We start from the raw sequence: 22549 nt of genomic DNA, 5'->3' as shown, positions 1-22549 counted from the left end.
GGTGCGTGTTCCGAGTCACTGACCAAACCGCCGGCTCCAGTAAGGGTGGAAATTCGGTGGCGGGTGAGCGAGCAAGGACCGCTCGGAAGGAGGGATTGCTGGAGGAGGAAAGCGGGCAGCTGAAACCTCGCAGGGGGCTACTGAGAGACAACCCTCTGGAGCAGGGGCTGGGAAAGGCTGCGCCGCTGCAATGGCGGGGGCGGCAGGGATCCTGCTCGCGCTGGGGTGTCCGTTTCCATGGTCCGAGCGAACGCTCCGAGTGACCCGGGGGCACAGATGGGTGAAACCCGCTCCCGAGTGGTTGTAGATACCACAAATGTCTCGGGTTAGTGAACCAGCAACGGCGATACTACCTCATGCGCGTCACCCAGCCCCCCGCCCCAGCCCTCTCTGCCCACCCCCCCCGCAGACCTGGCCCCCACTCGCGGCGATGGGAGCGGGCGGGGGGGGGCTGGCGGCCGCCGGGGGCACGGCAGGGTCGGGGTCCCGCTGCCCTCGGGGGGAGCGCTGCCCCGCGGCGCGCCGGTGGGGGGAGGAGGAGGAGGAGGAGGAGGAGGAGGAGGAGGCGGAGGAGGAGGAGGGACAGGGACAGGCTGTTCCAGCCGGGGCTGGCCGGGGCAGGGCTCCCTCGGGGCGGACTGGGGCAGCGCTCCCGCCCGCCGGGACCGCGGCGGCCGCACCTTGACCGCCGCCGGCGCCACCAAGGTCACTGCAGCGGCTCCACCGGGGGGCTGGGGGGGCCTCTACTCCCGGGGGGGGAGCGGGGGCGGCGGGGCAGCGGCAGGGGTTAGGGGCAGGGGTTAGGGGGGCAGGGGCAGGGCCGGGCGCTGGCTGGGGCTGGCGAGGCACAGGGCGCAGCCCGGCCGGGGGTGGCAGCGCCGCTCGGGGGGAGCCCGGCAGCCCCGGCGGGGGGGGGCAGCGGCAGGGACGTGCCGTCGGGGAGGCTCGGACCCCCCGGCACCCTGGGGCGGGAGGGCTGACGGGAGGGGGGGACCTGCAGCCCGGGGGGTCGGGGCTGAGAGCACGGGGGCAGGCTGGGCAGCGGGCGCGGGACCCCGAGGTGCCGTCCTGCAGGGCTGCCCCTAACCCCGAGCTGGTGCCGTAGGGTGGATCTGTGAAGACAGGGAAGATGCCAGAAGGGGAGAAGACAGGGCAATGTAAGCAAGAAGAGGAGCAGGAGCAGAAGGAAGAGGAGCGGGAGGGTCTCATCGAGTTCTACGGGTCCTACCAGGAGCTCTTCCAGTTCTTCTGCAGCAACACAACCATCCACGGGGCTATCCGCCTGGTGTGCTCCAAAAAGAACAAGATGAAGACAGCCTTCTGGTCTGTTCTCTTCTTTCTCACCTTCGGCTTAATGTACTGGCAGTTTGGGATCCTCTACAGGGAGTACTTCAGCTACCCTGTCAACCTCAACCTCAACCTCAACTCCGACAGGCTGACCTTCCCAGCCGTGACACTGTGCACACTCAATCCATACAGGTACGAAATAGACTCCTGGAGCTGTCAGCTGCCTTTACTTTTGCTGTTGTAGGGTAAAAGCATGTGTTCCTGTTCTCCTCGTGGTCCTTGACCATCCCCTGGTAGCAGTGCGGGTGGGAAGGATGCTTTTTGACAGGCCTTTGCCGCTGCGGGGCATGCACAGTAAGGCAGGTTTGTTTAGGGAGCTCTGCCGGGTGCCGTGTGTCAGCAGGCTGCACCATAAACCCCCGCTGGGCAAAAGCAGATGCCTTTACTTCTCTCCTACAAGGATGGTAGCCTGCAGCAAGGGGTTGGATTTGCAGTGGGGCAGCAGGAATGTCCTGAATCACCCCAGCAAACTTTGCTGAATGTCTTATTCAAGCTAAACCCGCGGGTTCCTCTCCCCCCGCCCCCCCCCCCCCCCCCATCCCCGTACAGGTACAGTGCCATCCGGAAGAAGCTGGATGAGCTGGACCAAATCACCCATCAGACGCTGCTAGACCTTTATGACTACAACATGTCTCTGGCACGAAGCGACTGGTCCATGCAGTCCACACGGAAGCGTAGCTCAAGGAGCCTGCTCCACCACGTCCAGCGCCATCCACTGCGAAGGCAGAAGCGGGATAATTTAGTCAACCTGCCAGAGAACAGTCCCTCAGTGGACAAGAATGACTGGAAAATTGGCTTTGTTCTGGTGAGATCCCTAGGTATCCTGTGTCCTACCCACTCCAGTCTCTGCCTAGCTACTTCTGTCTTGTTAGACCCTTGGCCATGCCTTTGCCTACGTAGAAGTCTCATTAACCTGCGCCAGCTTTCACTGATGACAGATAAAAGTAGAGCTGAATCCTTTGCCCAGTGCAATCCTGCTCCCCAGGTCCTGTCCCTGCCCACACGGGCCCCAGGAGCCTTGGCCACATCAGTGCCCATCTTTTCCTAAGAAGAGCAGGGAAACCTTGTCCTTCCTGAAGGCTACATCAGCCTTGCTGTTGCCTTTGGGGAGCCATTTATTAACATCAGGGACAATGTTGCCCGTAATAGCAAAGGGGAAAGTACTGGATGGCGGTGGGCCACCTGAAATGTGGCCATGGCCCCATTTGCTCCTAGGTAGCAGCTGCTTCGCCCCAGGCTATCTGTGCTTGCATTTAAAAAGGCACTGAAGGACTGAAGCTAATTGCTTGCCAGGTAACTGGAGTTCCCACAGGATCACAGGCCTTTTGCTGAACACACCCTGGAGGAAGGGCTCCCCATGCAAGAATTCAAAGCTTCTGGTTTTATACCAGGTAGAATTTCCACGCGGCAGATCGCCCTGCACGCCTCGCTGCGACTTGTTGCCTCCTGGGTTTTGCTCAGCCTTGCTTGTTCTCCTGGTGTTTCCCTTCCACCAAGGAGCTGCCCTGGGTTCACTTTTTCGCATCCTGCTGGTCACCTGGCTGAGCACATGAAGCCTGTGGAGCATTTCCCCTCCCTCGGGTTCCCCTCCTGCCCGTGCTGAGGGAGCACAGCTAGCCCAGCGGCACAGCCTGGCCTCCTGGCTGCTCTGACATGGCTGGGTTTCTCCTTCTCTTCTCAACAGTGCAGTGAGAACAACAAGGACTGCTTCCATCAGGCATACTCCTCAGGGGTGGACGCTGTGCGGGAATGGTACAGCTTTCACTACATCAATATCCTGGCGCAGATGCCTGATGCAAAAGCCCTGGATGAGTCTGACTTTGAGAATTTCATCTATGCTTGCCGCTTCAACGAAGCAACATGTGACAAAGCGTAAGTGGTGGAAGCATCCCACCAAGTCCTGCAAACACCCCTGGGTTGTGCCTGGGTCCCAGGGGAGTCAAGAAACCCACATCAGAGAACCTCTTTCCTAAGCCGGGATTGTTCCTTGTCCAGTTCATGTTGTCTCAAATGATGTTTCTTGAGTCTTTCCCATGGGTCATGCTCACCAGGGTGAGCTGGAGCTGTGTACCTTGGAGGATGGTTTCGTCTTGTCTGGGGTTTCCCACAAACGAGAGTTATCCTGGTTACAAACCCCAGAGCAGGGGGAGATGCATAGTGCAGGTCTGTTCTGCTCCCTGCAGCAGGGCAAAGTGGCAATACCGGCCCACAGACTGGAGGAGGAGAAGAGAGTTATTACAAAAAGACAGGGGAAAAAAAATCTATCTTGCTTCTCTCCTGCCATTATTGGTCAAAAAGCCCCAAAGAGGTAGCGGAATGAGACCCCTTAGCAAGGGAGGAAAAGTGGCAGGAAGAGTTCAGAGTTTTGACAATATTAGGAAGATCATACAGCAATTGCTGGTACTGCTAAACCCCATTTGGGCTCTCAAGAGTTAGCAGTATGAAAAACCTGGTGTAAAAACTCATCCAGCTCCAGGACATTTGTTACAGCACATTTTAATTGCTGTTCCCGGTTCAGGCAAGTTTACATAACAAATCCTGCCTGCCTGTGTAAGCCCCCTCCCTGCAGGTGACAGACAGAGTTGTTCCTTTGGGAAAGCCCTTCCCCTTGGTCTTGCCACCCTTCTCACCCCCCCCTGAACGCTTCTGTTCTCCTCCCAGGAACTACACCCACTTCCACCATCCCTTGTACGGGAACTGCTACACCTTCAACGACAACAGCAGCAGCCTGTGGACATCCTCGCTGCCTGGGATCAGTAACGGTGGGTGAGAAGCACTCTGGTGAGTAACAACAGCTCAGCTCGGTGCTCCCCAGGAGTTACGGGCATCCTGCTGTGCTTGGCACTGGTGGTGGCAGATCGCAGCCCTGCCCAAGCTCAGTTTTCGCCCCTGTGGAGGTGGCTGCCCCATGGACCTGGCCGTCCCTCACTGCTGCCCCACTGAGCTCTCTCTTTCCCACCAGAGCCTGGTCCTTAGGTCGTTGCTCCCTCCAGACCCGTGCTGGCCCTTGCTGAAGTCCCCTGTTGAGCTGTAGTGCTGTGCCTCCGAGAGCCTGCTCTTCACCCCTTCCCTCCCCATTTTGCAGTTGTCAGCAACTGACCCGTTTGTGTTCCCAAACCCCCAAGCCCAACCTTCAGGCTTTCCTTCCATCTGGCTCCGAGTCGCTCCATGAAATCTCTCTCAGTTCCCAGTTCTGCTTTTGCTAAGCCACAGTGAAGAACCCCCGTTTTCTCTGGCCTCTCCTGGAGCCTCCAGCCACCCTCCGTTGGTGCCCGGCTTTGGTGCAGCCCTGGGTTGATGTTGGTTGATGTTCCTCTTCCTTTCTCTCTTACGCTCACTTCTAACCATCCTGCTCTCCCCCACTCGATGGCCAGCCATGACCTCCCGTGCTCTCTGGCATTCCCTCAGGTCTCTCTCTGGTGGTGCGCACTGAACAGAATGATTTCATCCCTCTGTTGTCCACGGTGACAGGAGCCAGGGTCATGGTCCATGATCAGAACGAGCCAGCCTTCATGGATGATGGGGGCTTCAATGTGCGCCCGGGTATTGAGACCTCCATCAGCATGAGAAAGGTGAGGGAGGAGCAGGGGTGAAGAGCCACGACGTGTGGCTGTGCGGGAGGTTGGACTCGGTGGCTGGGTAGAGATGGGTTGTCACGGACCCAGTGTGCGTTTAAGGGAGGGGATTAATCATGTGAAGGAGGGGAAGAACAGCTTACTGGGCTGGGCGAGAAGTGTTGGGCTGCAGTTCATCGGTGAGCAATGAAATGGAGGGAAGCAGGGGGAGCTGCCAGCCCGAGGAGAGCACGGAGATGCTGATGGACAAGCAGTGTGTGGCATGGAAGCATAGGAAGGGAACAGCACCGTGCCAGTCATTCCCTGTGACCGCTGTTCGATATTCTAGGAGATGACTGTGCGTCTTGGGGGCAGCTACAGTGACTGCACAGAGGATGGCAGCGACGTGCCAGTGCAAAACCTGTACTCATCCCGCTACACTGAACAGGTAACCCCACCGCCGGTCCTGCCCCAGCCTGTTTCTCTACTTGCCTGAAGCGCTGCAGCCCCCTGACAGCCGTGCTGGTCCATGGGCTCTGTTGACAGCACGATGTGATGCAGGCTGCGGTGGGTTTGGTCCCCTCGTTCAGCCTTTCCCACCTCCTGTGCCCCCCAGGTCTGCATTCGCTCCTGCTTTCAGCTCAACATGGTGGAGCGCTGTGGCTGTGCCTATTACTTCTACCCGTTACCTGCCGGAGCAGAGTACTGCGACTACACAAAGCATGTAGCCTGGGGTAAGTGAGCAGGAGGAATCGTAAAGCTCATGCCCACCTGAACCTGTTTGGTCCACCTCACGTCCCAGTACATCTCCACATTGCCTTCAGTGAGCTTCCTGGTGTGGGACAGCCAGAAGACACTCTTGTCTCGGATGAATTTGCAGAAGGAAACCTCGTCTGGGTTCCCCTCGCTGTCACACGTCACCCTTTGCATGCAGATAACCGCAAGCTTACTGGGATTTTTACTTTCTCTGCTGCTCAGGCTACTGCTATTACAAACTCCTGGCTGAATTCAAAGCCGACGTGCTGGGCTGCTTCCACAAATGCCGGAAACCTTGCAGGTAAGTTGGATTGGCAGGCAGACTGGAAACTGCTCCTAGAGGAGCTGGAAAGCGTTCGCTGGCCGTGGCAAAATCTTGAGTCAGTAGCTGAGCCGCAACCCAAAAATTCTGTTTCTCCCATCAGGAAGGCAGAATGGCTGAGGAGCATCGGTGGCAGCTGGGGGCTCAGCGCAAGGACTGTGCAGAGGCTTGGTGGGAAGCGGGCAGGACTCAGCATGGGAGGGCGTCCCAGGCGGGCCTGGGGCTTGAGGGACCTGTCCCCGTGACTCCTGCAGTGCCAACAGCTAACGCAGCCTCTTGTCTTCCAGAATGACGGAATACCAGCTGTCAGCTGGATACTCCCGCTGGCCTTCTGCTGTCTCAGAGGTAAGAGGGGGTGTCCCAGCCCCCCAGCACAGCTCTAACCTCCCACTTGGTCCTTCCTCCACTGGCACTAAACCTATGGGAGGTGACGGTGGCCATGTAACACAATTGCTTGTGCTTGCATTTCAGGACTGGGTTTTTTACATGCTTTCCCAACAGAACAAATACAATATCACGTCCAAGAGGTGAGAGCCCCTAAATGGAAGTTGCATCCAAACCAGAAACCTTCCCAGTGGAGTGGGTGTGTGTCGGGGGTCAGAGTTAAGATTAAATCACTGATGAGAAGTAATTGGTTATGGGACCCGGGGACAATGCCGGTGGATTTGGGTCAGAGTAGAGAGACACTGAGACTTCCGCAAGGATTTGGAACCCAAGTGAAGAATTTGAAAAGGGTCAGATGCTGGTATGAAAAGGGCAAGCCCCAGGTGGCTGCTGTGTTGTCTGGAGTCATGGTCGGGGCTCGTGGACGAGTGGGAAGGAGGACAGCCACACGGGAGCTTGGACTGAGCCAGCGCAGGATGCCCTGAACATCAGGTTTGACAGTGCGGTCCCAGCAGTGCACTGTAGCTACCAAAGGCTGTGTCTAGCGCAGAATGAGGGAACAGAGATGGGGAATAAGACCTTTGGGTGGTCTGTGTGGAAGGGGGATGGAGGGCAGAAGGGGACAGAGAGGACAATTACTCTTGGTGAAGAAATGTAGGCATTGTGGATTCAGAGTTACTGAGCCCCATCTTTCATTTACAGGAACGGAGTTGCCAAAGTGAATATCTTCTTTGAGGAGTGGAACTACAAGACCAACGGGGAGTCTCCAGCCTTCACGGTACACACTTCTCCACCGTGTCTTCTCTAGCCACCCATTTGCCCAGTGTTCCCCCCTATCAGCAGGCGTCTGTTCCAGCAGCATCGCCAGCCATTGAGTATTTTCCTGTGGCAGGGTGGGAGGAAGCCCCCAGCACCACGGGGACACTGCAAGTGGGAGCAAGCAGGGAGGCAAAAGGCTCGGATGCGGGCTGTCCTCACTCCCCCTGCTCCATCTCTTGCAGGTGGTGACTCTGCTGTCCCAGCTTGGGAACCAGTGGAGTCTCTGGTTTGGATCTTCTGTCCTGTCTGTGATGGAGCTTGCAGAGCTGATTCTGGATGTCATTATCATCACCTGTATCTTGGCCGTACGCTGGTTCCGTTCTCGGCAGCAGCTTTCTCCACCGGGACCCGCTCCCAGCAGCCAGGATAACACTGCTTTCCAAGACGAGGTGCCAGCTCTCGGTGCTCCTCACCGCTTCACTGTTGAGGCCGTAGTGACCAAGCTGCCATCCTACAACAGCCTGGAACCACGCGGGCCAAGCAGGGACGGCGAGCTGGGACATGAGTGAGGCAGCGGCTTGTTTTGCAGCTCAGAGCAGAGGCTGCACGCTTTTTGTCTGTAGGACCTGCATTTCCTTCTGCTAGGGTGCCCTGTCTGGGCCAGAGCAGAAGACCACACTGTGGTTGCCCTGGGTTTGTTGCTTTCACTGCTGTAGGTGAATTCTTCAGTCTCATAAAAACACTATTGCTCTGGGGGTCACCAGGGGTGAGAGTTGATCTAGTGTCTGTATGGGGGAGATGTCCACTTGGTTTCCTTACACTCCTCATGCGTGCACACCTACACGTGCATGCGTGCTTTCTCTTCCAAGCAATGAGGATGCTGCCACGGTTCTGGTCTGTCGTTAATTAGAAGGACTGGCTGCTGTGACTGGCCACCTCTGTGGTATGGCGGGACAGGAGCATAGTCTCAGCTGGGGTACAAGCCTCTCAGCAGGCTGAGCTTTGTTAAGCTTTCCCCAAGGCTGGAAGCTGGTTGCTCTTTCCTAGTTGTTCACGTCCAGCTCTGACCCCAAGACCAAGCCACCCACCTTCTCCCTGCCAAGGAGAGGCTGCTTGCGTTGCCCTGGGCGACGGCACCCACGGGCAGACCCTCAGTCCACGTTGCGCACAATACTCCGGGGATATGGTCGATACTTGTGCCGCACTTGGGTTGGGACAAAACACCCGGCAGAACCGGGGCTGCCTTCTCAAGCTGCCCGTACGGTGCCAGTACACCTTGGGCACACAGCAGCCGCCTCCGTGATACCCACACAGGGCATGCCCAGCTATTTGGTTGTTTGTCAAAAGATCCGGGATAAACAACTTTCACTTGCTTGGCCCTCCCTGCTTTCAGGAGGGAATTTTGGCAGGACTATGCACACCCTCAAAAACATCCCAAACTAGCTCTGCTGCCATGAGATCCTGCAAAAAGAGGGTCATAATAATAGCACTGGTCATGCAGCGCCTGCTCTGCAGCGTTCACCCTGCTCTGGTCACCCACCAAGGCGCTGCTGATGGCGAAGCGCAGGGGAAACGCTACAGGTTTAATCCAAAATCCTTCCGGGGAAAGCTTTAGCCGACTGGAATGGACCGCACGGGCAATCAAGGCCAGGACCAGGACAGTCCCCTCAGGAGCTAATTTGGGGATCTTCGCATAGGAGCACACACTTTATTTCTTGCAGGAAGCTTGCCATGCTGTTTTATACAAATACTCGAGCCTCCCACTGCAGTGGTGTTTGTACAGCGCTTTATGGGGTATCAAAGAGCAAGGGCGATGTCCTGAACAAACAGGATTATCCACTTGACAGGACACAAACACGGATACCAGAATTGAAGCCTATAGTTTAGGCAAAGATCTGTGGTGCCATGCACCCAATCACATCGCAAAGGGCCTCTTTTGTATTTAAAAACTTTTGTAAATCAAACAAAAGAAAAGCCTCAGATATTTAAAAAATTCAGGTAGATGCACTGCTCTTGGGAAGATGGAGGATTTTACTGCAGGATATAAACTGTTGCCTAATTCTTCCCTCCGAGATGCTAAAACACATCTTGTTGCACTGTTCGTGCCTCGATTACCTACATGCATTTTCCGCTTCCCAGCAGAGTGATTTTCTTCCTCCTTGCAGACATGAACACTATATTCTTTATTACCCAAATATTTATGTTTTTTCAGATTTTATCCCAGTGCTCGGCTGATGCCCCTTGTTTGAAACTGAAGATGATGCCTCTCTGCTGGCAGTAGAAGGGAGCGATGGTGCGGGTTTGTGGGGGGTCCTGGGGCAGCCCAGCAGGAGGGAGAGCCCTGCAACCACCAGCACTGAGAGGTGTGGAGGCATGTGTTCCCCCTGGCAGGCCCCCACTGGAAAAAATAAATAATCAGGACTCCTACAAATATGAAAAAAAAAATCCACTTTCTGTGCTTATGGGTGATTTTAAACGAAGTAAAAGAGAGCGAGTAACCAAAGAATGAAATCTTAAAGTTGCCTTAATGAAGGGGCTTTGATATTCTGTAAAAATACTGCCCAAGAGGCAGAGTTAAAAGCTAGATTTAAAAAGTAGCCTTGGTCCCAATTAAGAAGAAGGAAGGCAAAGGGAAGAGTTGGGAAGCGGCAGCCCCAGCCCCGTTCTTGGTCCTGACTCCGGCGCTGCAGGTGCCACCTCAGTGGTTTCTAGCACATGAACGAGCAAAAACCTGACACTGGGCACACAAAAGCTGCTTCACAAAACCACCTCTGAGTCAGGAAAGAGCAGGTGCAATGCTTAAATCAGCCTCTGTAGATCGTAAACATACGATGATTCATACCGTGAGCGTGATCTTTCCTGACTAACAAGACGCGATTCTTCACATCACGTGGGACCGTGTGATAACCATAAAATTGATGTGACCCACTGCATCACACATCGTTAAGTGGGTAATTAAAGGGAGATTAATCAGAGGCACAGCTACTTAAAACATTAAATTCTCTTCAACATCATAAAGAAATAGCTGTAGAAGGTGATGTATTCTCTTGGGGAAGCTTGCACCGTATCATCCCGCTCTTCTGTAAAAGCATTAAAATGCAAAAAGATGAGCTTTGACTGACGAACTCGGAGTAACGGCCCCACTCCAGGTAGCTGTAAATCCAGAGTTAACAGCCCCTACAAACACAAAGCTGTTACCCAAAGCTGGTAAATGGATTAGCCCTGCCTGTCGTAAGGATCTGTGCAAAAATTACCATCGTGGGAGAAATGAGGTGACCTCCCAGGAGCGTCCTGACACCTCTCGTAGGCTGAGACCAGCTCTCAGGGGCGCACGGCGAGCTCAGTCTAGCTGGAAACAGGAGGCAAGTCCAGCGGTCTGCGGCGAACATCAGAACCTGAGCATCCCCATGCTTGCTGTGCATGTATATATATTGATTTACATACAGTATTATATTGAACTCCATTTATTTTCATCTTTCTATACCTTAATTCTACATCTACCAAATAGAAGTAATAGTATCTTTTAACCTCAAGTGCACCTCTAGTGCTGCAAAGATAAATTCGTTATTGGCTATGAACCCCCCAGATACTTAGATAATATGTATACTGAAAAATCCTATAAGGAAAATAACAACTCAGTATTCACCTCAGGATGTAAGTATTGTGATAAAATGAAATGAACAGGGTAATGAGGATTAAAAGAAATCGAGAATGGCTCCTATCTGGCCCATACACTTCACCAGAGCATTCACGTTCCTTGAAAATATTTTTCTGCTGTAACATGATATATAACTGTAACACTTTTGACTCCAGCATATGGATGCAAACTTTTCTGAGATTTTTTTGTTAAGATTTTTTTTTTCTTTTAAATGGAGTGTTTCACTGAGAATGTGAACCACTACAGAAAAGGGAAGAACGTGTGCGTTCAGAGGGCTCTGTAGGTCAGCAGAAGGCAAAGCGCAGGTCTGGGCAGGGGTGAGAGCCGAGGGGTGTACGTCCTCCGGAGTCGCAGGCACACGAAGGGGCACAGCAAACCTGCAAGGAGCAACTGCAGGTTGCAGGACACCGGAGAAAAGCAGGTTGTGTCCTTTTCGACTGGGAGCATCTGCCGTGCAGGGGGAAGGTGGAGATGCAGGAATACAAGTGCTCGCAGGGAAAAGGGAAGTGCAGGAGGAAAATCATTTTGTGGTGAAGCTGGAGCGTTAAAGGGGCTTGTTTTGGGGGACTAAGCAGCACAGAAGCGGGTAGGTTCTACATGCCTAAGGAACAGAAGGAAGATGAGAAAAGGGAAGGTTTCTATGGTGGGGAAATTACAGAGGAAGAAGAGGGATGAGTTTTTAGGAGCTTAAAGAGGATTTGTGGAAGTGTCTGGTACTGCTGAAATACAAGACAAGAGAGGCGAGCGCTTCTGGGATGGGGAACAACGTGCAGAGATGGGGTGTGAGGGGCCCCAGGGTCTGTGGGGCCGCGGTGGTGGCACGTCTCTGAGTAGGGATAAGAGCACTGGGAAGTCCTACGCCAGCAGAGAAAGGGGTACGGACAGTCCCAGAAACGCAGGGACACCGACATTTGAGGGCTCAGGTGAATTTGGAGGGTCTAAGAACCTCCAAGAAAACGTGGAGTGGGATTGGGGGAATGGAAAGAAGTACTGGAAGAAAAGAAAGAATGGCCAGCCCCTCCAGGGAGGAGGGAAGCTGAGCACAGGAGTGAGAAGGCAGGGACCACGAGGACAGGGAGCCATGGGCAGGCACACCCTGCCGGCTGCCGAAAGCTCGCTCCTTCAGAGCTTAACAGCCACCATCCGACAGATACTAAAACAATTTTTCCCTCCCAAGAATTAGGATAATGAGGAAATGCATGGAAGACGTAAGTGTCTAGAGAAGCTAGAAAAATGATAAAACCATCACTTCAGAAAATAAGCAATACATTTAGAAGAAGAAACTGCTCGCTGGAGGGCTTGGAGAAGCCAGGCAGATGGGCGCAAGGTTTGTCTGCACGGACCAAGCCCGAGGAAAGGGTTACGAGGCTTTTGGGACAGGGTCAGGGAAATCTGAGGGGTGGAGATGTGCTGCGTCAAGAACTGAGAAGGGCAGCAGTGCCCTTGGAAGGAGGGGAACCACAGAGATCAGGGTGGCCATTTCCCTCTGGCAGCTCTGTACACTTACCAGCGGGCAGTATTTGAAGGTGAGCACAAGAGGGGAAAGCACCTTCAGCTTCCAAGTACATGCTTAAAGGCGATGGACTAAAAAAAAAAAAAGCTGGAGATTATGGCAAATTTATTTAAAAAAAAAAAAAAAGAAAAAAAAGTACAAGTTCTCTTCCAAAAAGCAGCCTGGCAGAAGAGAACATGAAAAGAGTCATTTTGGCCTCTGCAAGGGTCATTTAGTGGGTCTGTGCAGCGAAGAAAGGGGTGTTAAGGGGCTGTTCATCCTGGAAACCCTGGGGAGCAGATAAGGGTGTTCTAAGTATCTCCAGCAAAAGCTAGGTCAGAGGTCACCTGAAGGCTGAAGCACACCTTTATTCTGGCCTGTAAGCAGGGCAAGTTTTGTGAAGGGATCCAGTTCTCCCAAGAGGAAGCACTGTAAGCAACGTGGAAGAAACTGGGCTGTACTCACGTATCCAACAAGCACAACTCAGCTGCCTGTTTTGTAAAACCTGTATCTTTTTCTGTTGCATCTCTCAGAGAGTAATTATTTGCTTAGAGCTCAGAAGAAAGATAAATCCTCTGTACTTCCCCATCACTGCCTCTCTATACCAGGTTAAGGCTCCCAGCCCCAGCAGATCCATCCCAGCACGGAGCCATCACTTCAGAGGGAAGCTGGGTCCATCGAACTAGCACTGATGCTGTGTCCCTGTGCCGCAGGCAAACCTTTCCTCTTCACCCCCACCACTCAGCTACCCTTCTGCTGAAACAGGGCGACACCGTGCCCCGCTGGTGAGAGCGGAGCTCGCGGCATCCTCCGATCAGGTTTAAGACCTGTCCATTTAAGAACAGTATAGCTGAGGCTTTTCTCCCACCAAAACTGAAGACATCAGGATGAAGCAGATCCTCTGGGTGCTGCACGTCTAAAGACAGAGCTTGAATTCCTAAGGAGAGGTATGAAGAACTGCTCTGCCACAGTCTTGGTCTTGCTTTTAGTGTGCACATTTAAATCCAGGTTTTGTCCAGGGTAGAAGACTCCGCAGGGGCAGCAGAGGTGCCGGTGCTTTAAAGGATGGCACCTCGGAAGGCAAGACCCCAGCAGAGCACGGTAAACGCCTACCGGAGGATCTGTAGCTAGACAGGCAACTCTCCGCAAACAGACTCGGGAGCTGGTTGCAGCCCTGGGGCAACTGCCAGCAGCATGGCCGGCCCAGCCCAGCCCCCTGCCCAGCGCTGGAAAGCCGGCACCAAGCCCCGAGGTCTGGCTGGGGAAGCAGCGAGCTGGAGTCAGCAGGCTGGGAACACGCCTGTGCGAGGAAGGGCTCTCCCTGCCCCTACACGGACAGGGCTGAGAGCCCACAGGACGTAACCTGGCAGGAACTGCAGCCCAGCAAGTTCGTTCTGGCCGCGCAGGCCTGAGCCGCGCTGCAGTCCAGGCTACACGTGCCCACTGATCCGCCAGCCACGCGGTCACCCTCCGCCCCAGGGAGCCTTCCGTCCTTCGGAGAACGGGCCGCGCCGCGCCGCTCGATCCTCCGCTGCCCGTGCTGCCCACTGCCCCGGCGCGGCTTACGGCCGGGCAAAAAGCAGAACCACAAGCCCCAGCGAGTACTTTTTACAGCCTGAGGTTTGTAAGAGCAGGGGCAGATAAAGGCACAAGCACCTCGTTTTAAAAGAGCTGCACTGGACAAAGCTCTGTCATTTCTTTTTAACGAGCTCCAAGCGTACAGCGATGCAAAACGAGCGGGCGCTCACCTTCACCCCAGCCATGCTCCAGGACACGCTGCAGGCAGCGCCCCACCCTCGGAGGTCTCCACTTGGATCCTGAACGCTTACCCGACAGCAACGGAGAATTGTTTTCTGGGTGTAAGGCTAGGTTATCGAAAACCAAAGGCAGCACAGCCTGAGGAACCAGAGCTACCAGTAACACTCCCACTGGGGAGACCACCTCCCCGTGCAGCACACGGAGGGTCAACACCTGGCAGCTGGCAGCGGAGCTGCTCGGGCACCCCGTCCCCCAGAGCTGCTGCTCATACAACGCGCTACAGACTTACCAGAGTCAGCCCAGCACACTGTTCCAGTGCAACTGGAAACACCACTGGTACAATGGACACCCAGCCCCTGCTGAGGGCCAGAGCTTCAGGTGGGCGTAACAGTATGGAAGCGACAAAAAACGAATAACGATGTACCAAAGAGAGTTTGGCATCCCCCACCCCTCCCCACCCGCCGACAGACCAGACAGACTCAGTAAGGTGGTGAATCGTGTTTCTTAGAGACCATTTCAAGTACATGAGCCGATTACTACAACATGCCAGAGGAGATTACAGTTTATAGAGGAAGGAAATAAACTGCACGTGCGTGAGTGGCTGTAATGCTGTGGGCAGCAGAGTCCCTTGCTTTTTTACTCGGAGGGCCTTGGTGATATTTCTTTTTTTTTTTTTTTGCCCATGCACAGAGACACAAAGGAAGGGAAAGGGAGCAGAAGAGGCAACACACAACATCTAAGAAAAAGAAATGGAAAAGACAGCCTAGGGGGACCTCAGCCCCCAGAGGAACAGGAGGAACAGGGCATCAAAGCTCATTTAGAAGAGTTCAAGAGAACTGCTGGTCTGGGGGCCTCAAGCTCGTATGCCCACCCCCTACAACGATAGCAGCAAGTAGTACAAGCAGGCCCTGGCTCCTCTTCAGTAGATGCACTTCTGACCGTCCATCACATCTCAGTTCCACAGGGAATTAGGGAAGTGCTCAGGGGACGAGGGCTGCTTCACTCCAGATCTTCATCTCTGCCCTCACCCAAGGTGGAGGGGGATGGAATCGCAGGGAGATGAACTCAGCGTAAATGAAATGCTGGGGCATGGAAGTGTGCATGCAAAACCTAGCCCCTTCCCAGGCGCCCTGTGAGGAGGAAGGGGCCTCTACAGCACACCCAACGAAACCAGAAAGCACCCACTCCTCCCGCCTTTTGTACTTCACTCCCACCTGGGATCTCCAGTGATGTTCTCCCCTGCCTCCCCACGTCCCCTTAAGCCTAGACAGATCCCAGTGTATTCTAGAACTGAGGTAGAGCTTTTTAAATTAAAGGAATGCCCTCTTTCCAGTCTAGATTACAGACTACAGCTCAGCTTGTAAAAATAATTTTAAAAAAGGGAGAGACAGGAGGCACATTCCTCAGAAGACTCCACAGAAACCAAGGAACAGGGCAAGTCATTTAACCCCAAGTTTGACAACACATTCAAGAAATTCACAGCTCTTATTTTTGACAGAGGAGAACAAGAGGATTGTGGCTTTCTGCAAGCAGCTTTCCACACTGCAAGTTTACTTCCAGCAGAGACCACCTTGGATCTAAATTCAAGAGTACCCACAGCGAGTAGGAGGATTTCAGTTGGACAGGCACGATCTCTAGAGATCCAAGCTGCCAAATGGGGACATTTGATGTCACTTTGCAATATCCATGCCCAGAGCAGCATTTCCCTTTCAATCCCTGGCTAACTGCTCCAAGTATTCTCTAACTCCTGCTGAAAGTTAGGGCTTTGTGGTAGCACAAACAGAACAGATATTGTTAAGCAGAAAGCTGCATTGCTCCTTCAGTCTGATCAGGCATACCTCCAGCACGGTGGGCTTCCTTTGACATTCAACCGAGTGACACGAAAGCAACACACCTGTTCCCATCCTGCCACTACCCCAAACTCTTCCAGGAAGCTACAAGGTAGTAGAAAGCCACAGCGTCCCAGCTCGTGTCTGCATAGATGAAAAGAGTATTTGACACACCCCACCAGACTCCTTACTGTTGTTCTTTTGTTCCTTCTGGCAGGAGCCTTTACTCCCACGTGTACCTTTTAGATAGTAACAAACCTCCTTTCATTTAACTCTTTAGTCTGTTGCACTTGACTGAGGTAATCATGTAGGCTCTCCTTTATAACAACTGAAATGGCTATGTTCAGACAGCAAGTCATCTGAAAATAACAACGGGCAGAATAAATCACTTCAAGTGCTCAGCTCTCCACGGCTAGAGAAGTCTAGATCACTACCTCTAGCTCAGTCAGATGTCTCACAATCACCAACCAACATAAACTAGCCTTTATTTCAGAAGCTCAATGAAAAGCTTAAGTCATGCTACCACTCTTTTTAGGCAGAACACTAAAGACTCATGTGCTGAAGTCCTTCATCCCCAAAGGCACTGCATTAAGGCATTCTTATTTTGCTAGAGTCCACACAGGCACTAATTGACAAGCTCACACCCGAAAATAAACCACAAGAATTCCCTGCAGAAGAGTAGGAGCAATAGCTATCCACTCCTCCTCTACTCCCCCTCTTCCTCTAAATGCAAGATGACCCTCCCTAAAGCTGCAGCAGCTGTTGAAGAGTCTAACCATGTTCAGTAGAGCGCTTCAGAATCCTATACGGAAGACAAATTAAAACCAACAAAGAAATCAATGAAGAAGCTAGGTGGAAGGGAAGGGGAGGAAAGATTCAGGATAAGAAGAAACAGGCAAGGTGACAGGGGACAGTAAGTTGCAGACGGAAGGAGCTACCTTCAAGTAAAAAAGTAGACTGGAGACAAAGCAATAGGAAAAAGAAAAAGGAAAGAACAGAAGGGCAAGTTACACCAAAGGTCCCTCAGAGCCCTCCAAATCCCCCACCAGGGAAGGGACTGGCCAACCCACCCACTCCAGGGTAAATGCCCCTCATACTTACAGGTTTACCTGACCTGGCAGACAAAATTTTCCATTTCTAGAGTGACGACCACCCCCAATTCCTTCTGTTATTATGTAAGGTGTACCATTTCCACAGCAAGCTGAGAGTTCCAGCACCACCATTACCTCCCTTCCCCAAGGACTGAAGGTAATGCTTATGCACCTAAGACCCTCCAGATCTCAAACCAAAAAAGGAAGAGTTTTAAGTACTCTAGAGCTGGTGCTTCTTCACCTTTGATCCTGGGCTTTTTGGTACTTACTTACAATCACCACCACCACAATGGCACAAATCACTCCCATCATGATCATCATCTGGAGAGAGAGATTGTCAAAGAGTAAAACTCAGAACAGATGGACAACTTCCCATTTTCCCTGACAGCCACCAAACATAAGCCAGACCCTGCAAGTAGGACAGTGCCATGGCCCCAAATTCTTTCCACAGCGAAAAGAATACTAAGCATTTGAAACCATTAAGTCCCAAGTATCCTCTCAAAGCCCTGCAGGAGACAGCTAGCCCAGTTTCCTTCTGACAAAGGACATGATGGTGCTAGGAAACTCACCTTGCAGTTCTTCCACCAGTACTTCCTTTTGAGTTTTGCTGCGCTACTTTCAAATTGTGAGGCACCAGCCTGAAGTGCATCTGCCCGGTCATCTAGCTCTGACAGCTTCTGGTCTCGTTCCAGCACCTTATCTACATTTACACACATTATATCAACTACCTGCAGAGGGAAGAATAGAAGCAGCAGTTGTTTTGGTAAAGAGAGGTGAAAAAGAGTAACTTGGCCAGTAACTAACACTGAGATACTAACAAGTGGAAACCCTGAACAATGTAAAAAGGTCAAGGGATGAAACAGCTTTCAAGTTATTGCCTACTTCGAAGCGGAGGAAAAAAAAAATAATCCTAGACCTCCTGTTGAAGTATTGGCTTAAGTACACTTTAAACCGGGTTTTCAGCCCCACATTCTCCCGGTTTTAGAAGCCCTGAAATACAGCAAGCCTAAGCCACAGCCCTCACAAGGGCAACCACCCGCTGCCTCCCCAAGAACTGCAAAAATAATGTGGAGCTACATGCTGGTGTCCCAGCAAGGCACACCGGCACCACTGCACAGCCCCGCTCCACCCAACCCTGGGCACACAGGCCAGCCCCCCCCCCCCCCAGCAGCCCTGCCGGTGGGCAGGCAGGGACCCGAGCAGCTCGGGGTGCCACACAGCTTTGCACCCACACTTGGCACGACAAAGACACACCATACCAGGTACCAAAAATCTAACAGGGCTGTTCCTTAGAGGTTGTATCTGGATTTAAGCAGCTTTGGAACAGAAACTGATCTCTCCCACAGCCCCTTTAGAGCTCTGCCATCACACTAGGAGTCTGTCTGTGTGGCATTGGCGTGAGAAGAGCGGCCACTCGCACAGCCACAGCCACCTGTCAGGACCATCGCTGCTGCGGAGCAGGAGGTGAGGAGCCCAGGCTGCCTCCGGGCTGCCAGCGCGGCTGGCAGGGCTACCAACCTCCTTCACTTGGGCCTGCGTCTGCTGCAGCCGGCGGTTACTGCTCAGATTGGGGGGGGGACTGCGCGGAGGGACCCCCACCAGGGGGACCCCCACCTGGGGCAGCCCCTTCGGGGGCCCCGGGAGCAGGCTGCTGAGCTGGATCAGACCTAGGGAGCCACACACAAAGAGAAAAAAACAGTCAGGGGGACAGAGGGGACCCCCCAAACCCCCCCACTCCCGTGCCCTCCCCTGCTGGGGCAGTGCCAGCAGCAGCCCCGAGGGCCCGCACCCCCCGGTGCGAGCTCGGGGGGGCCGGCCGGCCAGCCCCGGGGCGGGCGGGGGGGCGCGGGTAGGGCCGTGCCCGCCGCTGCAGCCTCCCGGTGGCCGGAGGTGCCGCAAGGACCAGGGAGAACGGAACGGGACGGGCCGCACCGACGGGGAGACGCGGCAGCCCCCGGGCGCCTGGACACGGCGATGGCAGCCGGCTGGGTGATGGAGCGACGGCCCCACGGACCACCCGTGGGGCAGAGCCCACGCACCCACAGCACCCCACGCACACGCGGGACCGCCCGGGGCGCGGGGGCGGTGCGAGCAACCTGCCTGCGGCTGCTGCAATGCGCCACTCGGCCCCGCCGGCAGCCAGGCCGCCGGCTCCGCGGGCCCGGTCCCACCACCCCCCACCTCACCCACACAGCTCCAGCCGCGACCACGCCGCCCACTCACATCGCCGAGGCAGACCACGACCCCCGTGCACGCCGCAGCCGGCGGCTCCGACCCACACCCTAACCGCACTCCACCAACCGCACGCCCGCCGCCGGGGCCCCTATTTATAGGAGGTGAGACCCCACCCCCTAGAGCCAACAGCCAACCAGAAATAGCCGCACGAAGGGAACGCGCCCGCAGCCCTGTACTAGCACCGCCTTTCTGTTCCTCCGCAGCCAATCAGTGCTCCGCGGCCTTGCCGGGGGGAGGAGCCCTGTGAAGCCGAGTCCCACCCCTTCCCTGGCGCCAGACCTCCGAGGGGACAAGCCCCGCCCCGCTGTGACTCACCCTTGGGACCGCCCAATGGGAGCAGGGGCCGCCCACCCCCGCGCGCGGCACGCTCCCTGCACGCGCCCCGCGCCCGCCCCTACGGAGGATCCCCGGGGCCGCGCCCGCCACCCCGGCGCCGCTCGCGGCTGAGCCCGGCCTTGGGAGCCCCTGGGTGACGACCCTGGACGGGGCCGGGGCCGCTACCCCCAGGGCCCGGCGGTGGTACCTCCGCAGAGACAACCGGGCCCAGCGATGGGACACCACCCACCCCCCCGGGGGGGCAAAACCTCCCCCGAGGCCCCGCCACGGGACCCCGGCAGCCCCGAGCGAGGCCCTGCCGCCGCACAGGGGCCCAACAACACTTCCCCGCCCCACAGTTTGCTGGTGCGGTTCCGGGGGGGCTGCGGGAGCGCCTCCAGCCCCCCCCGCAGGGTGGATGTTGGCGCCGGTTAAGCCGCTGTCCCTGCAATTAAGATATGGCACGGCTGGCTCGCTTCCACTGCGGCACAGCGCGGAGGGGAGCCTGAACCAGCTGCCTTCGCGATGCCGCTGCCTGCTGGGGGAAAACAGGCTCCAACAGCAGCCCCAGCAGCAGCTACCTGCTTGGGTCTCTCCCCCCGCTGAAGATTCTAAGGAGCCTGCTGGATCAGAAGGGAGGATTCTTCAATTCAGGACGAGAATGGAGGCAGCAGCATGCTGGAACAAGAAGTCTCTGCACAGCGGTAGGTGTGGTAAGTATCGTGACGAGCAACTGGTTTTCACTTACACTGAAGTACCTCTTCCTTTCGTAAGCAATACAGGCTGTTAGTAAAGGCTTTTCACTGTGAGATCCGAGCGATTAGTAGGCACACAAGACGTACATTGTAAGTTACAGCCTGGGAGCCCAAAGACCATACAAGGAAGGTGACAACTTAACACAGGGTTGTGACTGGAGCCAGATCATTTGCAGAGGACTACCGGGGGTTAAGGAGCAATCTAGCACTAGCCTCGGCAGAACCAAAGGTTTTTAAGCTGTGCCCTCTGACAAGCTCTGAAGGGGCAAGTCATGGAAGAAGCTTCTGTAGCTTGGCGAGCTTCCCACTGCAGTCTGAGGGCCGTTCCAATAACCACTGCAAATAACAGAACATGGAGCTTATGGAATTACTGCCCGGAGCCCTTGCCAAGTTGGTCCTTAGGGACTAAGGTGACTAAAGGGTACAAGATACTTTTCTCTGATGCTTTTCAAGTTTCTGACATACTTTCAGCCAAGGATTTGCTGCTGCTGTGATTTATGTACGCAGTAACCCCCAGGTGCTCTCTTCCAGGTGCTTGCTCAGCCTCCACTTGGATCTGTGCACATTTCCTGGATCCACAACACCTTCTGACAGGAGTGCCACAGGTCTGCCACCCTGCTCCCAGGAACGTTAACTTCAGCTGCTTGAACAGAGACTTTGGCTTCACCTTCCTAAGGCCCAGACCTAAAGAAAGTTCTTTTCATTCCCTGCCACTTCCAACCAAGTGTTTTTGATGACAGAGTAGCACCGCTCTGTAACAAGATAGATCAGGTCAGCAGATAACTCCCCAATTACCTAGCAGCTGAATTAACAACTACTAAGACAGAGGCAAACACCTGCTCATCATACAGATTCTTCTGAAGTATAGAACGTTCTTTGTGGTGCTGGAGCACAGATGCCAGCTTTGATTCACGGTAACTTCTTTAAATGAACCAATAATGGGTTATGGAAAACTAGAAGCTAGTTTCTGAAAACAGTTAAGTGCCTGAATTACTTTTTCAAAGCCTGACTAAATTACAAACAAAAGGCCATTTGGTCAGTAAGTGTTGTTAGTATGGTCAGAGACTTAACAGAGACAACTTCTGCCCTTAAGACAGGGTTTGGTGCATTTCAATTAACATCTGAATGATTCACGCTTAATCACAGATAAATGGAGGGCAAGGGGCCAAGCAGCTAGCTGGAAGACGTATTAGTAGGCACTCTTAGCACTAACTTGAAAATTCAGCTGAGGAAATATCTTAAGTTGGAGCATAATGAAATTGGCAAGTAGAGAACCTAGGGCTCACAGAGACTGAAGGGATGCTAGAAGCCTGGCCAAAAAATAGAGGACTCTCAGGTCAAGTTCAGGGATCCAGACTAGAACAGATGTCTGCAAGTACATCAAAAATGATTGAGGGGGCTAAACTTGCACAGAGGAGAAGCTCAGGCCTGGAGCAGCAGCAAGACCTTGAGACTGGGCCAGAAACACACAGTGAAAGTTGCTGAAAGCACTGGGAACCCCACCGTGTGAAAACTGGCTTTATTCTGACCGTGATGCCGCAAAACCACGCTCCATGTGCCAAGCCCACAGCTGCTCCTAGCGGTGCTTCCCGGTGCGATTGAAGCGCTTGTACAAGTAACGGATCCTCTTGTTAAGATTGTGATAGTCGTCTATAAACATCCGATCTCCCACCACCTGCTTCTTGCGGATGCACCTCTGCAGCTCATTACCCCGCCAGCCTCGCAGCCATCTGGGCCCCTGGATGAGGTTCTTCGGGTGGACGTGGAAGCCGCCTGAGGACAGGAAAGCGGAAAGGATGAAGCCGGAGGAGCCCCGGGGGGAGGCTGTTCCCAGAGCGGCCTGCCGCAGCCCCCCCCCTCGCCACTGGAAGAGCCACTCGCCTGCAGATGGGTCCAGCCGCCCTCCCCTCCTGCCCCGGGGCCGCAGCGGGGGGGAGGGCGCGCCTATGCCTTACCCAGGATCCCCACGTTGTCGTAGACCCCGAACAAAGCCCGTTTTTCCGTCCACCGATCCACCTGCTTGGGCTTCGGCGGCTCCTTGATGCGGATGGGCCGGGTGAACCCTGCCAGGGGCGAGGAGATGGGCACGGGGAGACCGGGCCGTACAGGGCCGCAGCGCGCCCCGCCGCTGCCGCTGATCCTGCGCTCGGCGCGGAGTAGGGAGGTGGCCCGGCCCAGCAGGTCTCGCCCGGCAGCCTGCAGCACCGCCGCCATCGCGGTGACCCCGGGGACCGCCTCTTCCGGCCGCTGTGGCTGTCGGGAAGCGGAAGAACGGAAACGAGGCGCTAACGGTC

The 22549-nt window shown here is 54.6% G+C and overlaps 3 protein-coding genes across 3 annotated transcripts; 1 reads left to right on the top strand and 2 right to left on the bottom strand.

Annotated features, from left to right (window-relative positions):
* The first annotated feature begins 597 nt into the window (after positions 1-597).
* Positions 598-10839, top strand: SCNN1A (sodium channel epithelial 1 subunit alpha). The gene is made up of 13 exons (XM_040594694.1): positions 598-705; positions 1106-1479; positions 1897-2152; positions 3032-3219; positions 4009-4109; positions 4756-4919; positions 5251-5349; positions 5518-5635; positions 5880-5958; positions 6267-6324; positions 6451-6506; positions 7066-7141; positions 7365-10839. Exons 2-13 carry the CDS (start codon positions 1130-1132, stop codon positions 7689-7691), a joined length of 1872 nt encoding a protein of 623 aa, XP_040450628.1. The 5' UTR covers positions 598-705; positions 1106-1129; the 3' UTR covers positions 7692-10839.
* Positions 10840-14518: 3679 nt separating this feature from the next.
* VAMP1 (vesicle associated membrane protein 1) lies at positions 14519-18618 on the bottom strand (the record flags this gene model as incomplete). Its single annotated transcript, XM_040594933.1, has 3 exons — positions 14519-17271; positions 17520-17678; positions 18469-18618. Coding segments are annotated over 3 exons (393 nt in total), but the record flags the coding sequence as incomplete, so codon positions are not given.
* Positions 18619-21760: 3142 nt separating this feature from the next.
* Positions 21761-22509, bottom strand: MRPL51 (mitochondrial ribosomal protein L51). The gene is made up of 2 exons (XM_040594695.1): positions 22211-22509; positions 21761-22028 (listed from the first exon to the last, which is right to left on the bottom strand). The coding sequence occupies exons 1-2, from the start codon at positions 22467-22469 to the stop codon at positions 21832-21834; spliced, it is 456 nt and encodes a 151-aa protein (XP_040450629.1). The 5' UTR covers positions 22470-22509; the 3' UTR covers positions 21761-21831.
* Positions 22510-22549: the final 40 nt, after the last annotated feature.

This window comes from Falco naumanni, chromosome 5 (assembly GCF_017639655.2).
Source record: "Falco naumanni isolate bFalNau1 chromosome 5, bFalNau1.pat, whole genome shotgun sequence".
NCBI classification, from domain to species: Eukaryota; Metazoa; Chordata; class Aves; order Falconiformes; family Falconidae; genus Falco; species Falco naumanni.
This window is presented reverse-complemented; position numbering and strand designations above follow the sequence as displayed.

Coding starts and splice junctions, on each gene's coding strand:
- SCNN1A (XM_040594694.1), top strand. CDS start 1,130: ATGCCAGAAGGGGAGAAGACAGGGCAATGTAAGCAAGAAGAGGAGCAG. Junction 1,480..1,896: donor TGCACACTCAATCCATACAG/GTACGAAATAGA, acceptor ATCCCCGTACAG/GTACAGTGCCATCCGGAAGA. Junction 7,142..7,364: donor GGGAGTCTCCAGCCTTCACG/GTACACACTTCT, acceptor CATCTCTTGCAG/GTGGTGACTCTGCTGTCCCA.
- MRPL51 (XM_040594695.1), bottom strand. CDS start 22,469: ATGGCGGCGGTGCTGCAGGCTGCCGGGCGAGACCTGCTGGGCCGGGCC. Junction 22,029..22,210: donor CGACAACGTGGGGATCCTGG/GTAAGGCATAGG, acceptor TCCTGTCCTCAG/GCGGCTTCCACGTCCACCCG.